The following is an 18,375-nucleotide window of genomic DNA, read 5'->3' as shown; positions in this document are numbered from 1 at the left end:
ACTAGGACGCTGATCCTCGCTGTTAACCCCTTACATGCCCCAATCAATATTGATTGCAGAATGTAAAGGGTTCACAGAGGGAGGACATGCCCTCTGATGTCATCAACCCTCCACCATGCATTTGCTGAGGGCCGATGAGTCACCTTGGGGTCTGGGTCTGCCACACGCCCCTGATCACTATGATTAGCGATAGCATTGCAATACTGGAGCAGAGCGTCAGGAAGGGCTGGGTACCCCCTACAGGTCACTGAGGATGGAGCACATCAGACGTAGATGGACACGATGAGACTACGAAGGAACGGCACCTCAGCATTTATTCATGTAACATTGCAGCAAGGAGTCACAACCCTCATCAGTTCTGTGAAGAGCGCCACACGTAGGAGATGTGCAGCGGCTTCACCATCCTCGGGCCGAACGTGTCATAACTCCCGCGAGTGCAGACGCTAAAGGCTTCCTGAGATGTAAGAGGGGGTCACTGTGCGAACCAACCCGCCCCCAGAGTCAGTGCAGCCAGCATACGGGGGAGGGGTGAACGACAGAACTTATGGATCACCCGGGATCCAACCAGCAGCACGACCGGCAGGTGGAGCCTCAAGACTGCCCCGCCCCCTGCCGGAGGACCCTCCCTTCTCGGTCCAGGCAGAAGTTGTAGGACTTTGGACTATCCAGTGCGGCTTCTATTCTCTCCACCAGGTTATCAGGAGTGATGAAGGTTCTGGAGAGCTCCTGCGGACGAAGACAGACACCCCACGGTTAGACACGGCAAAGGAAGCTACGCGGCACCTCTAACACCACACAATGCAATGGGGGAGATGTGACCATACCGCAGCACCGTATGACCAGGGCGCCACCCCTCCCGCCGCAGCACCGTATGACCAGGGCGCCACCCCTCCGGCCGCAGCACCGTATCACCAGGGCGCCACCCCTCCCGCCGCAGCACCGTATGACCAGGGCGCCACCCCTCCCGCGCGCAGCACCGTATGACCAGGGCGTCACCCCTCCCGCGCGCAGCACCGTATGACCAGGGCGTCACCCCTCCCGCCGCAGCACCGTATGACCAGGGCGCCACCCCTCCCGCCGCAGCACCGTATGAGCAGGGCGCCACCCCTCCCGCCGCAGCACCGTATGAGCAGGGCGCCACCCCTCCCGCCGCAGCACCGTATGAGCAGGGCGCCACCCCTCCCGCCGCAGCACCGTATGAGCAGGGCGCCACCCCTCCCGCCGCAGCACCGTATGAGCAGGGCGCCACCCCTCCCGCCGCAGCACCGTATGAGCAGGGCGCCACCCCTCCCGCCGCAGCACCGTATGACCAGGGCGCCACCCCTCCCGCCGCAGCACCGTATGACCAGGGCGCCACCCCTCCCGCCGCAGCACCGTATGACCAGGGCGCCACCCCTCCCGCCGCAGCACCGTATGACCAGGGCGCCACCCCTCCCGCCGCAGCACCGTATGACCAGGGCGCCACCCCTCCCGCCGCAGCACCGTATGACCAGGGCGCCACCCCTCCCGCCGCAGCACCGTATGACCAGGGCGCCACCCCTCCCGCCGCAGCACCGTATGAGCAGGGCGCCACCCCTCCCGCCGCAGCACCGTATGAGCAGGGCGCCACCCCTCCCGCCGCAGCACCGTATGAGCAGGGCGCCACCCCTCCCGCCGCAGCACCGTATGAGCAGGGCGCCACCCCTCCCGCCGCAGCACCGTATGAGCAGGGCGCCACCCCTCCCGCCGCAGCACCGTATGACCAGGGCGCCACCCCTCCCGCCGCAGCACCGTATGACCAGGGCGCCACCCCTCCCGCCGCAGCACCGTATGACCAGGGCGCCACCCCTCCCGCCGCAGCACCGTATGACCAGGGCGCCACCCCTCCCGCCGCAGCACCATATGACCAGGGCGTCACCCCTCCCGCCGCAGCACCGTATGACCAGGGCGCCACCCCTCCCGCCGCAGCACCGTATGACCAGGGCGTCACCCCTCCCGCCGCAGCACCGTATGACCAGGGCGCCACCCCTCCGGCCGCAGCACCGTATCACCAGGGCGCCACCCCAACCGCCGCAGCACCGTATGACCAGGGCGCCACCCCTCCCGCGCGCAGCACCGTATGACCAGGGCGTCACCCCTCCCGCGCGCAGCACCGTATGACCAGGGCGTCACCCCTCCCGCCGCAGCACCGTATGACCAGGGCGCCACCCCTCCCGCCGCAGCACCGTATGAGCAGGGCGCCACCCCTCCCGCCGCACCGTATGAGCAGGGCGCCACCCCTCCCGCCGCAGCACCGTATGAGCAGGGCGCCACCCCTCCCGCCGCAGCACCGTATGAGCAGGGCGCCACCCCTCCCGCCGCAGCACCGTATGAGCAGGGCGCCACCCCTCCCGCCGCAGCACCGTATGAGCAGGGCGCCACCCCTCCCGCCGCAGCACCGTATGAGCAGGGCGCCACCCCTCCCGCCGCAGCACCGTATGAGCAGGGCGCCACCCCTCCCGCCGCAGCACCGTATGACCAGGGCGCCACCCCTCCCGCCGCAGCACCGTATGAGCAGGGCGCCACCCCTCCCGCCGCAGCACCGTATGAGCAGGGCGCCACCCCTCCCGCCGCAGCACCGTATGAGCAGGGCGCCACCCCTCCCGCCGCAGCACCGTATGACCAGGGCGCCACCCCTCCCGCCGCAGCACCGTATGACCAGGGCGCCACCCCTCCCGCCGCAGCACCGTATGACCAGGGCGCCACCCCTCCCGCCGCAGCACCGTATGACCAGGGCGCCACCCCTCCCGCCGCAGCACCGTATGACCAGGGCGCCACCCCTCCCGCCGCAGCACCGTATGACCAGGGCGTCACCCCTCCCGCCGCAGCACCGTATGACCAGGGCGCCACCCCTCCCGCCGCAGCACCGTATGACCAGGGCGTCACCCCTCCCGCCGCAGCACCGTATGACCAGGGGGCGCCACCCCTCCGGCCGCAGCACCGTATCACCAGGGCGCCACCCCAACTGCCGCAGCACCGTATGACCAGGGCGCCACCCCTCCCGCGCGCAGCACCGTATGACCAGGGCGTCACCCCTCCCGCGCGCAGCACCGTATGACCAGGGCGTCACCCCTCCCGCCGCAGCACCGTATGACCAGGGCGCCACCCCTCCCGCCGCAGCACCGTATGAGCAGGGCGCCACCCCTCCCGCCGCACCGTATGAGCAGGGCGCCACCCCTCCCGCGCGCAGCACCGTATGACCAGGGCGTCACCCCTCCCGCCGCAGCACCGTATGACCAGGGCGCCACCCCTCCCGCCGCAGCACCGTATGACCAGGGCGCCACCCCTCCCGCCGCAGCACCGTATGACCAGGGCGCCACCCCTCCCGCCGCAGCACCGTATGACCAGGGCGCCACCCCTCCCGCCGCAGCACCGTATGAGCAGGGCGCCACCCCTCCCGCCGCAGCACCGTATGAGCAGGGCGCCACCCCTCCCGCCGCAGCACCGTATGAGCAGGGCGCCACCCCTCCCGCCGCAGCACCGTATGAGCAGGGCGCCACCCCTCCCGCCGCAGCACCGTATGAGCAGGGCGCCACCCCTCCCGCCGCAGCACCGTATGAGCAGGGCGCCACCCCTCCCGCCGCAGCACCGTATGAGCAGGGCGCCACCCCTCCCGCCGCAGCACCGTATGAGCAGGGCGCCACCCCTCCCGCCGCAGCACCGTATGACCAGGGCGCCACCCCTCCCGCCGCAGCACCGTATGACCAGGGCGCCACCCCTCCCGCCGCAGCACCGTATGACCAGGGCGCCACCCCTCCCGCCGCAGCACCGTATGACCAGGGCGCCACCCCTCCCGCCGCAGCACCGTATGACCAGGGCGCCACCCCTCCCGCGCGCAGCACCGTATGACCAGGGCGCCACCCCTCCCGCGCGCAGCACCGTATGACCAGGCGCCACCCCTCCCGCGCGCAGCACCGTATGACCAGGGCGCCACCCCTCCCGCCGCAGCACCGTATGAGCAGGGCGCCACCCCTCCCGCCGCAGCACCGTATGAGCAGGGCGCCACCCCTCCCGCCGCAGCACCGTTTGAGCAGGGCGCCACCCCTCCCGCCGCAGCACCGTATGAGCAGGGCGCCACCCCTCCCGCCGCAGCACCGTATCACCAGGGCGCCACCCCTCCCGCCGCAGCACCGTATGACCAGGGCGCCACCCCTCCCGCCGCAGCACCGTATCACCAGGGCGCCACGCCTCCCGCCGCAGCACCGTATCACCAGGGCGCCACCCCTCCCGCCGCAGCACCGTATCACCAGGGCGTCACCCCTCCCGCCGCAGCACCGTATCACCAGGGCGTCATCCCTCCCGCCGCAGCACCGTATCACCAGGGCGTCACCCCTCCCGCCGCAGCACCGTATCACCAGGGCGTCACCCCTCCCGCCGCAGCACCGTATCACCACGGCGTCACCCCTCCCGCCGCAGCACCGTATCACCAGGGCGCCACCCCTCCCGCCACAGCACCGTATGACCAGGGTGTCAGCCCTCCCGCCGCAGCACCGTATGACCAGGGCGCCACCCCTCCCGCTGCAGCACCGTATGACCAGGGCGCCACCCCTCCCGCGCGCAGCACCGTATGACCAGGGTGTCACCCCTCCCGCCGCAGCACCGTATCACCAGGGCGCCACCCCTCCCGCCGCAGCACCGTATGACCAGGGTGTCACCCCTCCCGCCGCAGCACCGTATGACCAGGGCGTCACCCCTCCCGCCGCAGCACCGTATGACCAGGGCGCCACCCCTCCCGCGCGCAGCACCGTATGACCAGGGCGCCACCCCTCCCGCGCGCAGCACCGTATGACCAGGGGGTCACCCCTCCCGCCGCAGCACGGTATGACCAGGGTGTCACCCCTCCCGCCGCAGCACCGTATGACCAGGAAGTCACCCCTCCCGCCGCAGCATCGTATGACCAGGGTGCCAGTCACCACCCTCAACACTGTATGACCAGGGTGCCAGTCACCATCCCCGAACGCAGCACCGTATGACCATGGCGCCAGTCTCCTCTTCTCCTCCCCCCCCCCTTCCCGCTCCCTAATGGTATAAAGCAGAGAGCAGTGCATGATGGGAGTCGGGGGTAATAAGTGAAACCTAAACATGAAGTCCGCGAGGACCTCGTGAGCACAAGCAGCAATCCAGGGGCTGTGCCAAGATGGAAGGCTATATATATGGTACAGGGTATCTATGATTGGGCAAGTCCGACCATTGGGACCCTCACCAGTCCCCGCATGGAGAGTGGGTGTCACAGATGCGCCCCGCCGCTCCAGTCATTCCAGTGACATCACCAGAAACTGCCAGATTCACGCACTTCGCAATCTCTGCGCCGTCGCTGACATGAGCGGGGTGGCGGGGCACATGTGCCCTTAGCTTCATCGACGTGAACTGGGACTTTAGTTCTCCGCATCGAGAGGAGTCACAGCGGTCGGACCTCCACCAATCATAGTTATCCCCTATCCAGTGCATTGGGAAGGACTTTATCACAACCCCTTTAAGTAGTACAACCCCTTTTACCTGCAGCCTCTGGATCTCCTGTTCCCGCTCCTGCTGCTCCTCCAACTCCACCTCATCTTTACGGATCGATGCTTCCTTCCTCTGGGCCTTGAAGACCTGCTCCTCCAGCCTCAGACGCTCCAACCTGTGGAAGGAGCTCATGTCAGGGGTTGCGTACCAGTATGTGCTCTAACGGGGGCACCTTAATGCACTGCGGACCACCAGCCTCACCTCCTGCACAGTGCTTTATCATTCTCCTCCTTGTTCCAGGCCATCAGGGTTGCATGCTCCACGGCCTCAAGGTGGAGGCGCTGCTCTGCAAGAGAGCCCACCTCATGCTCATACATCGACCGCAGCATCTCCTCTTTAAAGTCAGCCCTACATAGGATGAACAAAGTCAACAGAGAGGATTGACCGTCATGGCCACCCAGTAAAGTGGAGAGTCACCACTAAGGCCTGACCGTCATGTCCACCCAGTAAAGTGGAGAGTCACCACTAAGGCCTGACCGTCATGGCCACCTGGTAAAGCGGAGAGTCACCACTAGGGCCTGACCGTCATGGCCACCTGGTAAAGCGGAGAGTCACCACTAAGGCCTGACCGTCATGTCCACCCAGTAAAGTGGAGAGTCACCACTGAGGCCTTACCGTCATGGCCACCTGGTAAAGCGGAGAGTCACCACTAAGGTCTGACTGTCATGGCTACGCAGTATAGTGGAGAGTCACCACTAAGGCCTGAACGTCATGGCCACCCAGTATAGCAGAGGGTTACCACTAAGGCCTGACCGTCATGGCCACCTGGTAAAGCAGAGAGTCACCACTAAGGTCTGACCGTCATGGCCACCCAGTATAGCGGAGAGCCACCACTAAGGTCTGACCATGATGGCTACGCAGTATAGTGGAGAGTCACCACTAAGACCTGACCGTCATGGCTACGCTGTAAAGCAGAGAGTCAACACTATGGCCTGACTGTCAAGGACCCTCTGGACCACTTGTTACCAGCTATGGGACCTCACTGAGGAGATGCCCACTGGGACTCAGGAACACTCGTTACCAGCTATGGGACCTCACTGAGGAGATGCCCACCGGGACTCAGGAACACTCGTTACCAGCTATGGGACCTCATTGATCACCAGATCCACCCCTACGGGGAAAGAATCTGCTTGAGAGGCTTCTATAAGTCAAGAAACGAGACTTTCTGGACTCTGAGCGAGATCTTCACCATCAGTCGTGGTCAGGATGGAGCAGACACAACCGCCGCTCGGAGTTCACATTTACTTCCTACTTACAGAGGTAAGTCTCAGGCAGCAGGGGGCACTACAGATAGAACAGCTTACAGTAAGTGTACCTCATGGCACCCAGGATGGTGCGGTACTCCTGGTAGCGGTTCCGCACGTTCAGGAGCTCCTCTATACACACCATTGGGGGATATTTGATTCGGGCGGCTTTTGATTTCGCAGGTAGATCAAAGCGCGATTTGCGGCCCCTGATGGTGGTTATGCAGGGGGCCCAGGAGATACGAAGCAGGAGAGGGGCCCGAGAAAGCGGCAGCATGGCGACCACACGTGCTGCGGGACGCGATCGTCTGTATGGAACGTCCGGTCACGTCTGGGGCAACAGGAATGATAATAGGGTGACAACCTGCGAGACAAAAACCAACAGATCATACATACCAGGCTCCTCCCACAAGGTGCCCCGCATATATGTACGAGACATAGGCTCCTCCCACAAGGCGCCCCGCATATATGTACGAGATCCAGGCTCCTCCCCCACGGCATCCTGCATATGTGTACGAGACTTAGGCTCCTCCCACAAGGCGCCCCGCATATATGTACGAGATCCAGGCTCCTCCCCCACGGCATCCCGCATATATGTACGAGATCCAGGCTCCTCCCACACATTTGTCCAACATGGTGGCTGTTATTTCCTGTAGCGCCTGAATACACGTAAGGTAGAGTGCTGTTGGCGCCGCCCGCGTTCGGCCCACCGGATGTTATTTTGAGTGATTACAGAGCAGATAAAAAACAAAACACGTTTCTTTAAAAGAAAAAAAAAATGCTTAAAAACGGCGGCGTGTAAAAGGAGCGCTGCAGCATCATAGCTCTGGGTCATGTGGTGCATCATGTGACCTCCAGCCGAGCGCTCTGTGCCTCAGAGTATGTCTGCTGTGGCCATCTAGGCTCCTCCCCTCCTGCTGACAATATGACTGACTCCGCCTACTTGGATTCGCTCTACTTGCTGATGTTTTGGGCCACTGTGTCATTTTTCCAGGATCACTTTGAGTTCCCCTGGTCATGTGACCATAGATGCCACTCACCGTGAGGACAGGATGGGGGGCGGGGCCTCACAGACCCCGCTGGGCGGCCCGACGAAGGGCGGGGCCTCACAGACCCCGCTGGGCGGCCCGACGAGGGGCTCACAGACCCCGCTGGGCGGCCCGACGAGGGGCTCACAGACCCCGCTGGGCGGCCCGACGAGGGGCTCACAGACCCCGCTGGGCGGCCCGACGAGGGGCTCACAGACCCCGCTGGGCGGCCCGACGAGGGGCGGGACCTCACAGACCCCGCTGGGCGGCCCGACGAGGGGCGGGGCCTCACAGACCCCGCTGGGCGGAGCAGTGGATAAATAAAAGTACTTTGGCAGGTGACTTACCAGAGGTTGTACAGCAGCGCTCCTTTAACTTGATTTAGATGATCAGAAACTGATCAAACTGACGACACAAAGCTAGGAGGGATAGCTAACACTAGGGAAGAGAGGGAGTATTCAAAAAGATCTAGACAAGCTAGCACAGTGGTCGGCGACTAACAGAATGGTATTTAACTAGGAGAAATGCAAAGTCCTACATCTGGGCGAGAAAAATGAAGAAAGCACACACAGAATGGGAGGAATTGGGCTAAGCAGCAGCACATGTGAAAAAGACTTTGGTATACTAATAGATCATAGACTGAACATGAGTCAACAGTGTGATGCAGCAGCCAAAAAGGCAAACACAATTCTGGGATGTATTAAGAGAAGCATAGAGTCTAGATCACGTGACGTCATTATCCCCTCTACTCTTCCTTAGTCAGACCTCATCTGGAATACTGGGTCCAGTTCTGGGGTGTAAGAGAAGCATGGAGTCTAGATCACGTGAGGTCATTATCCCCTCTACTCCTCCTTAGTCAGACCTCATCTGGAATACTGGGTGCAGTTCTGGGCACCCCACTCTATAAAAGACATAGACAAACTGGAGCAAGTCCAGAGAAGAGTCACCAAGATGGTGAGCGGTCTGCAGATCATGTCCTATGAGGAACGGTTAAAGGATCTGGGAATGTTTAGCAGAAGAGAAGGCTGCGAGGAGACTTAACCCCTTAGTGACTGAGCTTTTTTGCTTTTTTCCATTTTTGTTTTTTCCTCCCCCCATTTAAAAAATTGTAGCCCCTTTATTTCTCCATCGCCGTCGCTGTATGAGGCTCGTTGTTTTTTGCGGGACGAGTTGTATTTTTCACTGATGCTATTTATTGTACCGTATAATTTACTGAAAAACTTTTTAAAAATTCTTAGCGGAGAGAAATGGAAAAAAACGACATTCCTCCATCTTTCGGTGCGTCCTGTTTCTACGGCGCACAAACTGCAACAAAAACGACCTGATAACTTTCTTCTGCGGGTCGGTGCGATCGCTGCGAGACAAAACTTATATGGCATTTTTTTTGCTGTAGTACTTGCATTTTTTTCAATTATTTTCTGCGGTCCTTTTGTGCGCAATAACTTTTTTATTTTTCCGTCTTTTCTAATAGTACCATTCGGAATACATACGACTTTTTGATCGCTTTTTATTGTGTTTTTTCTGGGAGACATTCACAGAAGCAGACAAACTACAATATAACTTATTTACATTTCTATAAAATGACTCGGGCTAAGAGAGAAAAAACGGAAATAGCCGGTGAGTTCAGAGTCCCAGGAGCAGCACCCCGGTGTGGGCAGCGCAGGGACCAGTTCTGGCATCCTTTTACCATCTGAATTGGACAGATTTTTACTCTATTCATGAAGCGCACACCTGACACCCGGTACCGACAGCCATCCCGCCTGACACCCGGTACCGACAGCCATCCCGCCTGACACCCGGTACCGACAGCTATCCCGCCTGACACCCGGTACCGACAGCCATCCCGCCTGACACCCGGTACCGACAGCCATCCCGCCTGACACCCGGTACCGACAGCCATCCCGCCTGACACCCGGTACCGACAGCCATCCCGCCTGACACCCGGTACCGACAGCCATCCCGCCTGACACCCGGTACCGACAGCCATCCCGCCTGACACCCGGTACCGACAGCCATCCCGCCTGACACCCGGTACCGACAGCCATCCCGCCTGACACCCGGTACCGACAGCCATCCCGCCTGACACCCGGTACCGACAGCCATCCCGCCTGACACCCGGTACCGACAGCCATCCCGCCTGACACCCGGTACCGGCAGCCATCCCGCCTGACACCCGGTACCGACAGCTATCCCGCCTGACACCCGGTACCGACAGCTATCCCGCCTGACACCCGGTACCGACAGCTATCCCGCCTGACACCCGGTACCCACAGCTATCCCGCCTGACACCCAGTACCCACAGCTATCCCGCCTGACACCCGGTACCCACAGGTATCCCGCCTGACACCCAGTACCGACAGGTATCCCGCCTGACACCCGGTACCGACAGCTATCCCGCCTGACACCCAGCACCCACAGCTATCCCGCCTGACACCCGGTACCGACAGCTATCCCGCCTGACACCCGGTACCGACAGCTATCCCGCCTGACACCCGGTACCCACAGCTATCCCGCCTGACACCCGCGGTACCGACAGCTATCCCGCCTGACACCCGGTACCGACAGCTATCCCGCCTGACACCCGGTACCGACAGCTATCCCGCCTGACACCCGGTACCGACAGCTATCCCGCCTGACACCCGGTACCGACAGCTATCCCGCCTGACACCCGGCACCGACAGCTATCCCGCCTGACACCCGGTACCGACAGCTATCCCGCCTGACACCCGGTACCGACAGCTATCCCGCCTGACACCCGGTACCGACAGCTATCCCGCCTGACACCCGGTACCGACAGCTATCCCGCCTGACACCCGGTACCGACAGCTATCCCGCCTGACACCCGGTACCGACAGCTATCCCGCCTGACACCCGGTACCGACAGCTATCCCGCCTGACACCCGGTACCGACAGCTATCCCGCCTGACACCCGGTACCGACAGCTATCCCGCCTGACACCCGGTACCCACAGCTATCCCGCCTGACACCCGGTACCCACAGCTATCCCGCCTGACACCCAGTACCGACAGCTATCCCGCCTGACACCCAGTACCGACAGCTATCCCGCCTGACACCCGGTACCCACAGCTATCCCGCCTGACACCCAGTACCCACAGCTATCCCGCCTGACACCCGGTACCCACAGCTATCCCGCCTGACACCCAGTACCGACAGGTATCCCGCCTGACACCCGGTACCCACAGCTATCCCGCCTGACACCCAGTACCGACAGGTATCCCGCCTGACACCCGGTACCGACAGCTATCCCGCCTGACACCCAGCACCGACAGCTATCCCGCCTGACACCCGGTACCGACAGCTATCCCGCCTGACACCGAGTACCGACAGCTATCCCGCCTGACACCCAGTACCCACAGCTATCCCGCCTGACACCCAGTACCCACAGCTATCCCGCCTGACACCCAGTACCGACAGCTATCCCGCCTGACACCCAGCACCCACAGCTATCCCGCCTGACACCCGGTACCGACAGCTATCCCGCCTGACACCCGGTACCGACAGCTATCCCGCCTGACACCCGGTACCGACAGCTATCCCGCCTGACACCCGGTACCCACAGCTATCCCGCCTGACACCCGGTACCCACAGCTATCCCGCCTGACACCCGGTACCCACAGCTATCCCGCCTGACACCCGGTACCGACAGCTATCCCGCCTGACACCCGGTACCCACAGCTATCCCGCCTGACACCCAGTACCGACAGGTATCCCGCCTGACACCCAGTACCGACAGGTATCCCGCCTGACACCCGGTACCGACAGGTATCCCGCCTGACACCCGGTACCGACAGCTATCCCGCCTGACACCCGGTACCGACAGGTATCCCGCCTGACACCCGGTACCGACAGGTATCCCGCCTGACACCCGGTACCGACAGGTATCCCGCCTGACACCCGGTACCGACAGGTATCCCGCCTGACACCCAGCACCCACAGCTATCCCGCCTGACACCCAGCACCCACAGCTATCCCGCCTGACACCCGGTACCCACAGCTATCCCGCCTGACACCCGGTACCCACAGCTATCCCGCCTGACACCCAGCACCGACAGCTATCCCGCCTGACACCCAGCACCGACAGCTATCCCGCCTGACACCCAGCACCGACAGCTATCCCGCCTGACACCCAGCACCGACAGCTATCCCGCCTGACACCCAGCACCGACAGCTATCCCGCCTGACACCCAGCACCGACAGCTATCCCGCCTGACACCCAGCACCGACAGCTATCCCGCCTGACACCCAGCACCGACAGCTATCCCGCCTGACACCCAGCACCGACAGCTATCCCGCCTGACACCCAGCACCGACAGCTATCCCGCCTGACACCCAGCACCGACAGCTATCCCGCCTGACACCCAGCACCGACAGCTATCCCGCCTGACACCCAGCACCGACAGCTATCCCGCCTGACACCCAGCACCGACAGCTATCCCGCCTGACACCCAGTACCCACAGCTATCCCGCCTGACACCCAGTACCCACAGCTATCCCGCCTGACACCCAGTACCCACAGCTATCCCGCCTGACACCCAGTACCCACAGCTATCCCGCCTGACACCCGGTACCGACAGCTATCCCGCCTGACACCCGGCACCGACAGCTATCCCGCCTGACACCCGGTACCGACAGCTATCCCGCCTGACACCCAGCACCGACAGGTATCCCGCCTGACACCCGGTACCGACAGCTATCCCGCCTGACACCCAGCACCGACAGCTATCCCGCCTGACACCCAGCACCGACAGCTATCCCGCCTGACACCCAGTACCCACAGCTATCCCGCCTGACACCCGGCACCGACAGCTATCCCGCCTGACACCCGGTACCGACAACTATCCCGCCTGACACCCGGCACCGACAGCTATCCCGCCTGACACCCAGCACCGACAGCTATCCCGCCTGACACCCAGCACCGACAGCTATCCCGCCTGACACCCAGCACCGACAGCTATCCCGCCTGACACCCAGCACCGACAGCTATCCCGCCTGACACCCAGCACCGACAGCTATCCCGCCTGACACCCAGCACCGACAGCTATCCCGCCTGACACCCAGCACCGACAGCTATCCCGCCTGACACCCAGCACCGACAGCTATCCCGCCTGACACCCAGCACCGACAGCTATCCCGCCTGACACCCAGCACCGACAGCTATCCCGCCTGACACCCAGCACCGACAGCTATCCCGCCTGACACCCAGCACCGACAGCTATCCCGCCTGACACCCAGCACCGACAGCTATCCCGCCTGACACCCAGCACCGACAGCTATCCCGCCTGACACCCAGCACCGACAGCTATCCCGCCTGACACCCAGTACCCACAGCTATCCCGCCTGACACCCAGTACCCACAGCTATCCCGCCTGACACCCAGTACCCACAGCTATCCCGCCTGACACCCAGTACCCACAGCTATCCCGCCTGACACCCGGTACCGACAGCTATCCCGCCTGACACCCGGTACCGACAGCTATCCCGCCTGACACCCGGTACCGACAGCTATCCTGCCTGACACCCAGTACCGACAGGTATCCCGCCTGACACCCAGTACCGACAGGTATCCCGCCTGACACCCGGTACCGACAGCTATCCCGCCTGACACCCGGTACCCACAGCTATCCCGCCTGACACCCGGTACCGACAGCCATCCCGCCTGACACCCAGTACCGACAGGTATCCCGCCTGACACCCGGTACCGACAGCTATCCCGCCTGACACCCAGTACCGACAGCTATCCCGCCTGACACCCGGTACCGACAGCTATCCCGCCTGACACCCGGTACCCACAGCTATCCCGCCTGACACCCGGTACCGACAGCTATCCCGCCTGACACCCGGCACCGACAGCTATCCCGCCTGACACCCGGTACCGACAACTATCCCGCCTGACACCCAGCACCGACAGCTATCCCGCCTGACACCCAGCACCGACAGCTATCCCGCCTGACACCCAGCACCGACAGCTATCCCGCCTGACACCCGGTACCCACAGCTATCCCGCCTGACACCCGGTACCGACAGCTATCCCGCCTGACACCCGGTACCCACAGCTATCCTGCCTGACACCCGGTACCGACAGGTATCCCGCCTGACACCCGGTACCGACAGGTATCCCGCCTGACACCCGGTACCGACAGCTATCCCGCCTGACACCCAGTACCGACAGGTATCCCGCCTGACACCCGGTACCGACAGCTATCCCGCCTGACACCCAGCACCGACAGCTATCCCGCCTGACACCCGGTACCGACAGCTATCCCGCCTGACACCCGGTACCGACAGCTATCCCGCCTGACACCCGGTACCGACAGCTATCCCGCCTGACACCCAGTACCGACAGGTATCCCGCCTGACACCCGGTACCGACAGCTATCCCGCCTGACACCCAGTACCGACAGGTATCCCGCCTGACACCCAGTACCGACAGCTATCCCGCCTGACACCCAGTACCGACAGGTATCCCGCCTGACACCCGGTACCGACAGCTATCCCGCCTGACACCCAGCACCGACAGCTATCCCGCCTGACACCCGGTACCGACAGCTATCCCGCCTGACACCCGGTACCGACAGCTATCCCGCCTGACACCCGGTACCGACAGCTATCCCGCCTGACACCCAGTACCGACAGGTATCCCGCCTGACACCCGGTACCGACAGCTATCCCGCCTGACACCCAGTACCGACAGGTATCCCGCCTGACACCCGGTACCGACAGCTATCCCGCCTGACACCCAGTACCGACAGGTATCCCGCCTGACACCCGGTACCGACAGCTATCCCGCCTGACACCCAGTACCGACAGGTATCCCGCCTGACACCCAGTACCGACAGCTATCCCGCCTGACACCCAGCATTTCATAGGTTTATCTTGGATACCTGGCAGTAAACTGGCTGCATTATATTCCAGTCCCCTCTGCTGAGCGTTAGCACGGGGCCCCCCAACCCATCCGATCGGACCCATATGGACTCGTCTGTTCTCGGTCGTGAAGCTCCTCGGTTATTTCCGTTTTTTCTCTCTTAGCCCGCGTCATTTTATAGAATTTTACATAAAGGTTATATTTTAGTTTCTCTGCTATAACATGGAATAGTCAGACAGCTCTGCCTCTGGGATCCCCTTTTCTGGCAGACAGGGTAACTAAAAAAGGGTATTTCTGGCGTTCTTTATTTTTTTTCGGAGGCCGTTCACCGTGCGGGAAATAATGCGCTACTTTGATGGATCGGACGTTTACGGACGCAGCGAGACCAGATATGTATTTTTATTGTATGATTTAGATTTTGTAATAATAGATATGACAAAAGGCGGGGGGGGGGAGTTTAAACTTTTATAACTTTTTTTTTTAACAATTAGTAAAACTTCATTGTTTTTTTTTTTTACTTTACTTTAACATGCGATGCTCTGATCGCTCCTGCAGTATGACGTCATGCTACGATTTGACAGGCAGTCTATCAAGCCACCCTGTGTGGATGGCTTGATAGGCAGTCTGCTAAGGCAGCCCTGGGGCCATTCATTAGGCCCCCGGCTGCCATGACACCTGCACGGCTCCCCCGATCTCACCACGGGGGGGGGGGGGGCGTCCGGGACCCCCAAACAGCGTTCAGGGGATTTAAATGCGGTAGTAAACATCTGACGCCCGCGCTGTACGGAAGCAGATAGCGCCACCCCCTCCACACACGTCCTGGATGCAGTTTTACGATAGCGCCGTCACTAAGGGGTTAATAGCGGTCTACAAATATCTGAAGGGCTGTCACAGTGCAGAGGGGTCAGCCCTATTCTCATCTGCACAAGGAAAGACTAGAAGCAATGGGGTGAAACCGAAAGGGAGGAGACACTGATTAGATATTAGACAGTGAGGGGATCAATGAGTGGAACAGGTTGCCACAGGAGGTGGGGAGTTCTCCTTCATTGAGAGGAGGCTGACAGCGAGCAGACTACCGCGCCCCTCCCCCACTGCACGCTCCGCTCTGCTCTTAGGGGCCACACTACACTGGAGCCGCCATCCCCTGAGAGGTGGGAGGAGCCTCCCCGCAAGGGTCACACACGGCAGAGGGGTGACGTCATTGCAGAGTGGGGGAGCCGCAGCCAGTAATACTCACTGTGACGACACAAGCAGCTCGCACTCCGTCATGTGTCACTCGGGCGCCGCCATGTTGTTGACCCCGACGTAAAGCAGTGACGCAGAATGGTCACGTGGTGCTGCACGGCGAAGTGTGGGCGGTGTCTTCCCCGATTGGTTGGTCTTGTGTAGGGAGTGTCCAGCCATGCGAAGGGGGAGCAGCCCGCTGTCACGTCATCGCGAGGGCAGCGCGCGGATATTTTGATATTCCACAAGACTTCTGTTCGATTCGCAACCTGATTGGTTATTTGGTGAATCAGCCAACCCAAACAACCAATCACTGTGAATCAGCCAACAAAACAACCAATCAGGTTGCGAAACGAGCAGAAGTCTTGTGGAATATAAAAATATGCGCGCGGAAGGGCAGCCGTCACTATAGCAACCGCTGAGCACCGCCCTGTTCCCGAGAGGAGGCCGCTGATTGGCCGCTTCTTCTCCACGGCGTTTCTCTCATGCTACAGTACAAATGTAAGTGACCCCTCGGATGTAGGGCCCGCAGGCCTCCTGCAATATACTGCAGTGCTGGGGTATTTCAGTGGCCGCAGTCCGGGGGGGAGGCAGGCAAACGAGACTATTCCTAATGAACCCAAAAATGATTGCGGAGCTAAGAAAAGAAACAAAAACAAACCAGCATCGCTCCGTCAGCAGAAGTCCGTGTAGTGATGGAGCGCCCCGTCAGCAGAAGTCCGTGTAGTGATGGAGCGCCCCGTCAGCAGAAGTCCGTGTAGTGATGGAGCGCCCCGTCAGCAGAAGTCCGTGTAGTGATGGAGCGCCCCGTCAGCAGAAGTCCGTGTAGTGATGGAGCGCCCCGTCCACAGAAGTCCGTGTAGTGATGGAGCGCCCCGTCCGCAGAAGTCCGTGTAGTGATGGAGCGCCCCGTCAGCAGAAGTCCGTGTAGTGATGGAGCGCCCCGTCAGCAGAAGTCCGTGTAGTGATGGAGCGCCCCGTCAGCAGAAGTCCGTGTAGTGATGGAGCGCCCCGTCAGCAGAAGTCCGTGTAGTGATGGAGCGCCCCGTCAGCAGAAGTCCGTGTAGTGATGGAGCGCCCCGTCAGCAGAAGTCCGTGTAGTGATGGAGCGCCCCGTCAGCAGAAGTCCGTGTAGAGATGGAGCGCCCCGTCAGCAGAAGTCCGTGTAGAGATGGAGCGCCCCGTCAGCAGAAGTCCGTGTAGTGATGGAGCGCCCCGTCCGCAGAAGTCCGTGTAGAGATGGAGCGCCCCGTCAGCAGAAGTCCGTGTAGAGATGGAGCGCCCCGTCAGCAGAAGTCCGTGTAGAGATGGAGCGCCCCGTCAGCAGAAGTCCGTGTAGTGATGGAGCGCCCCGTCCGCAGAAGTCCGTGTAGAGATGGAGCGCCCCGTCAGCAGAAGTCCGTGTAGTGATGGAGCGCCCCGTCAGCATAAGTCCGTGGTCCGTGTAGTGATGGAGCGCCCCGTCAGCAGAAGTCCGTGTAGTGATGGAGCGCCCCGTCAGCAGAAGTCCGTGTAGTGATGGAGCGCTCCGTCCACAGAAGACCGTGTAGTGATGGAGTGCCCCGTCCACAGAAGACCGTGTAGTGATGGAGTGCCCCGTCCACAGAATTCCGTGTAATGATGGAGCGCCCCGTCCGCAGAAGTCCGTCTAGTGAAGGAGCGCCCTGTCCGCAGAAGCCTGTGTAGTGATGGAGCGCCCCGTCCACAGAAGTCCGTGTAGTGATGGAGCGCCCCGTCAGCAGAAGTCCGTGTAGTGATGGAGCGCCCCGTCAGCAGAAGTCCGTGTAGTGATGGAGCGCCCCGTCAGCAGAAGTCCGTGTAGTGATGGAGCGCCCCGTCAGCAGAAGTCCGTGTAGTGATGGAGCGCCCCGTCAGCAGAAGTCCGTGTAGAGATGGAGCGCCCCGTCAGCAGAAGTCCGTGTAGAGATGGAGCGCCCCGTCAGCAGAAGTCCGTGTAGTGATGGAGCGCCCCGTCCGCAGAAGTCCGTGTAGAGATGGAGCGCCCCGTCAGCAGAAGTCCGTGTAGTGATGGAGCGCCCCGTCAGCATAAGTCCGTGGTCCGTGTAGTGATGGAGCGCCCCGTCAGCAGAAGTCCGTGTAGTGATGGAGCGCCCCGTCAGCAGAAGTCCGTGTAGTGATGGAGCGCTCCGTCCACAGAAGACCGTGTAGTGATGGAGTGCCCCGTCCACAGAAGACCGTGTAGTGATGGAGTGCCCCGTCCACAGAATTCCGTGTAATGATGGAGCGCCCCGTCCGCAGAAGTCCGTCTAGTGAAGGAGCGCCCTGTCCGCAGAAGCCTGTGTAGTGATGGAGCGCCCCGTCCACAGAAGTCCGTGTAGTGATGGAGAGCCCCGTCAGCAGAAGTCCGTGTAGTGATGGAGCGCCCCGTCCACAGAAGTCCGTGTAGTGATGGAGCGCCCCGTCCACAGAAGTCCGTGTAGTGATGGAGCGCCCCGTCAGCAGAAGTCCGTGT

At 61.8% G+C, this 18,375-nt stretch overlaps 1 protein-coding gene across 2 annotated transcripts; it reads right to left on the bottom strand.

The window, feature by feature from the left end:
- Positions 1 to 296: 296 nt before the first annotated feature.
- Positions 297 to 16,049, bottom strand: MRPS26 (mitochondrial ribosomal protein S26). Of its 2 annotated transcripts, none has more exons than XM_066572782.1 (5): positions 15,916 to 16,049; positions 6,839 to 7,131; positions 5,725 to 5,871; positions 5,515 to 5,638; positions 297 to 726 (listed from the first exon to the last, which is right to left on the bottom strand). In XM_066572782.1, the coding sequence occupies exons 2-5, from the start codon at positions 7,042 to 7,044 to the stop codon at positions 592 to 594; spliced, it is 612 nt and encodes a 203-aa protein (XP_066428879.1). In that variant the 5' UTR covers positions 7,045 to 7,131; positions 15,916 to 16,049; the 3' UTR covers positions 297 to 591. The 2 variants fall into 2 exon arrangements, with proteins under 2 accessions (XP_066428879.1, XP_066428880.1); XM_066572783.1 differs by having other exon boundaries at positions 6,839 to 7,098; positions 15,916 to 16,013.
- Positions 16,050 to 18,375: the final 2,326 nt, after the last annotated feature.

Source organism: Eleutherodactylus coqui, chromosome 7 (assembly GCF_035609145.1).
Source record: "Eleutherodactylus coqui strain aEleCoq1 chromosome 7, aEleCoq1.hap1, whole genome shotgun sequence".
In the NCBI taxonomy this organism is placed as follows: Eukaryota; Metazoa; Chordata; class Amphibia; order Anura; family Eleutherodactylidae; genus Eleutherodactylus; species Eleutherodactylus coqui.
Note: the sequence above shows the minus strand (reverse complement) of the source record. Positions and strands in the feature narration are given on the sequence as shown.

Excerpts from the sequence above, each read along its gene's own strand:
- MRPS26 (XM_066572782.1), bottom strand. The coding sequence starts at position 7,044 with ATGCTGCCGCTTTCTCGGGCCCCTCTCCTGCTTCGTATCTCCTGGGCC. Across the intron at positions 5,872-6,838 it reads ACCATCCTGGGTGCCATGAG|GGCTGACTTTAAAGAGGAGA; the intron begins GTACACTTACTG and ends CATCCTATGTAG. Across the intron at positions 5,639-5,724 it reads GATAAAGCACTGTGCAGGAG|GTTGGAGCGTCTGAGGCTGG; the intron begins GTGAGGCTGGTG and ends CTCCTTCCACAG.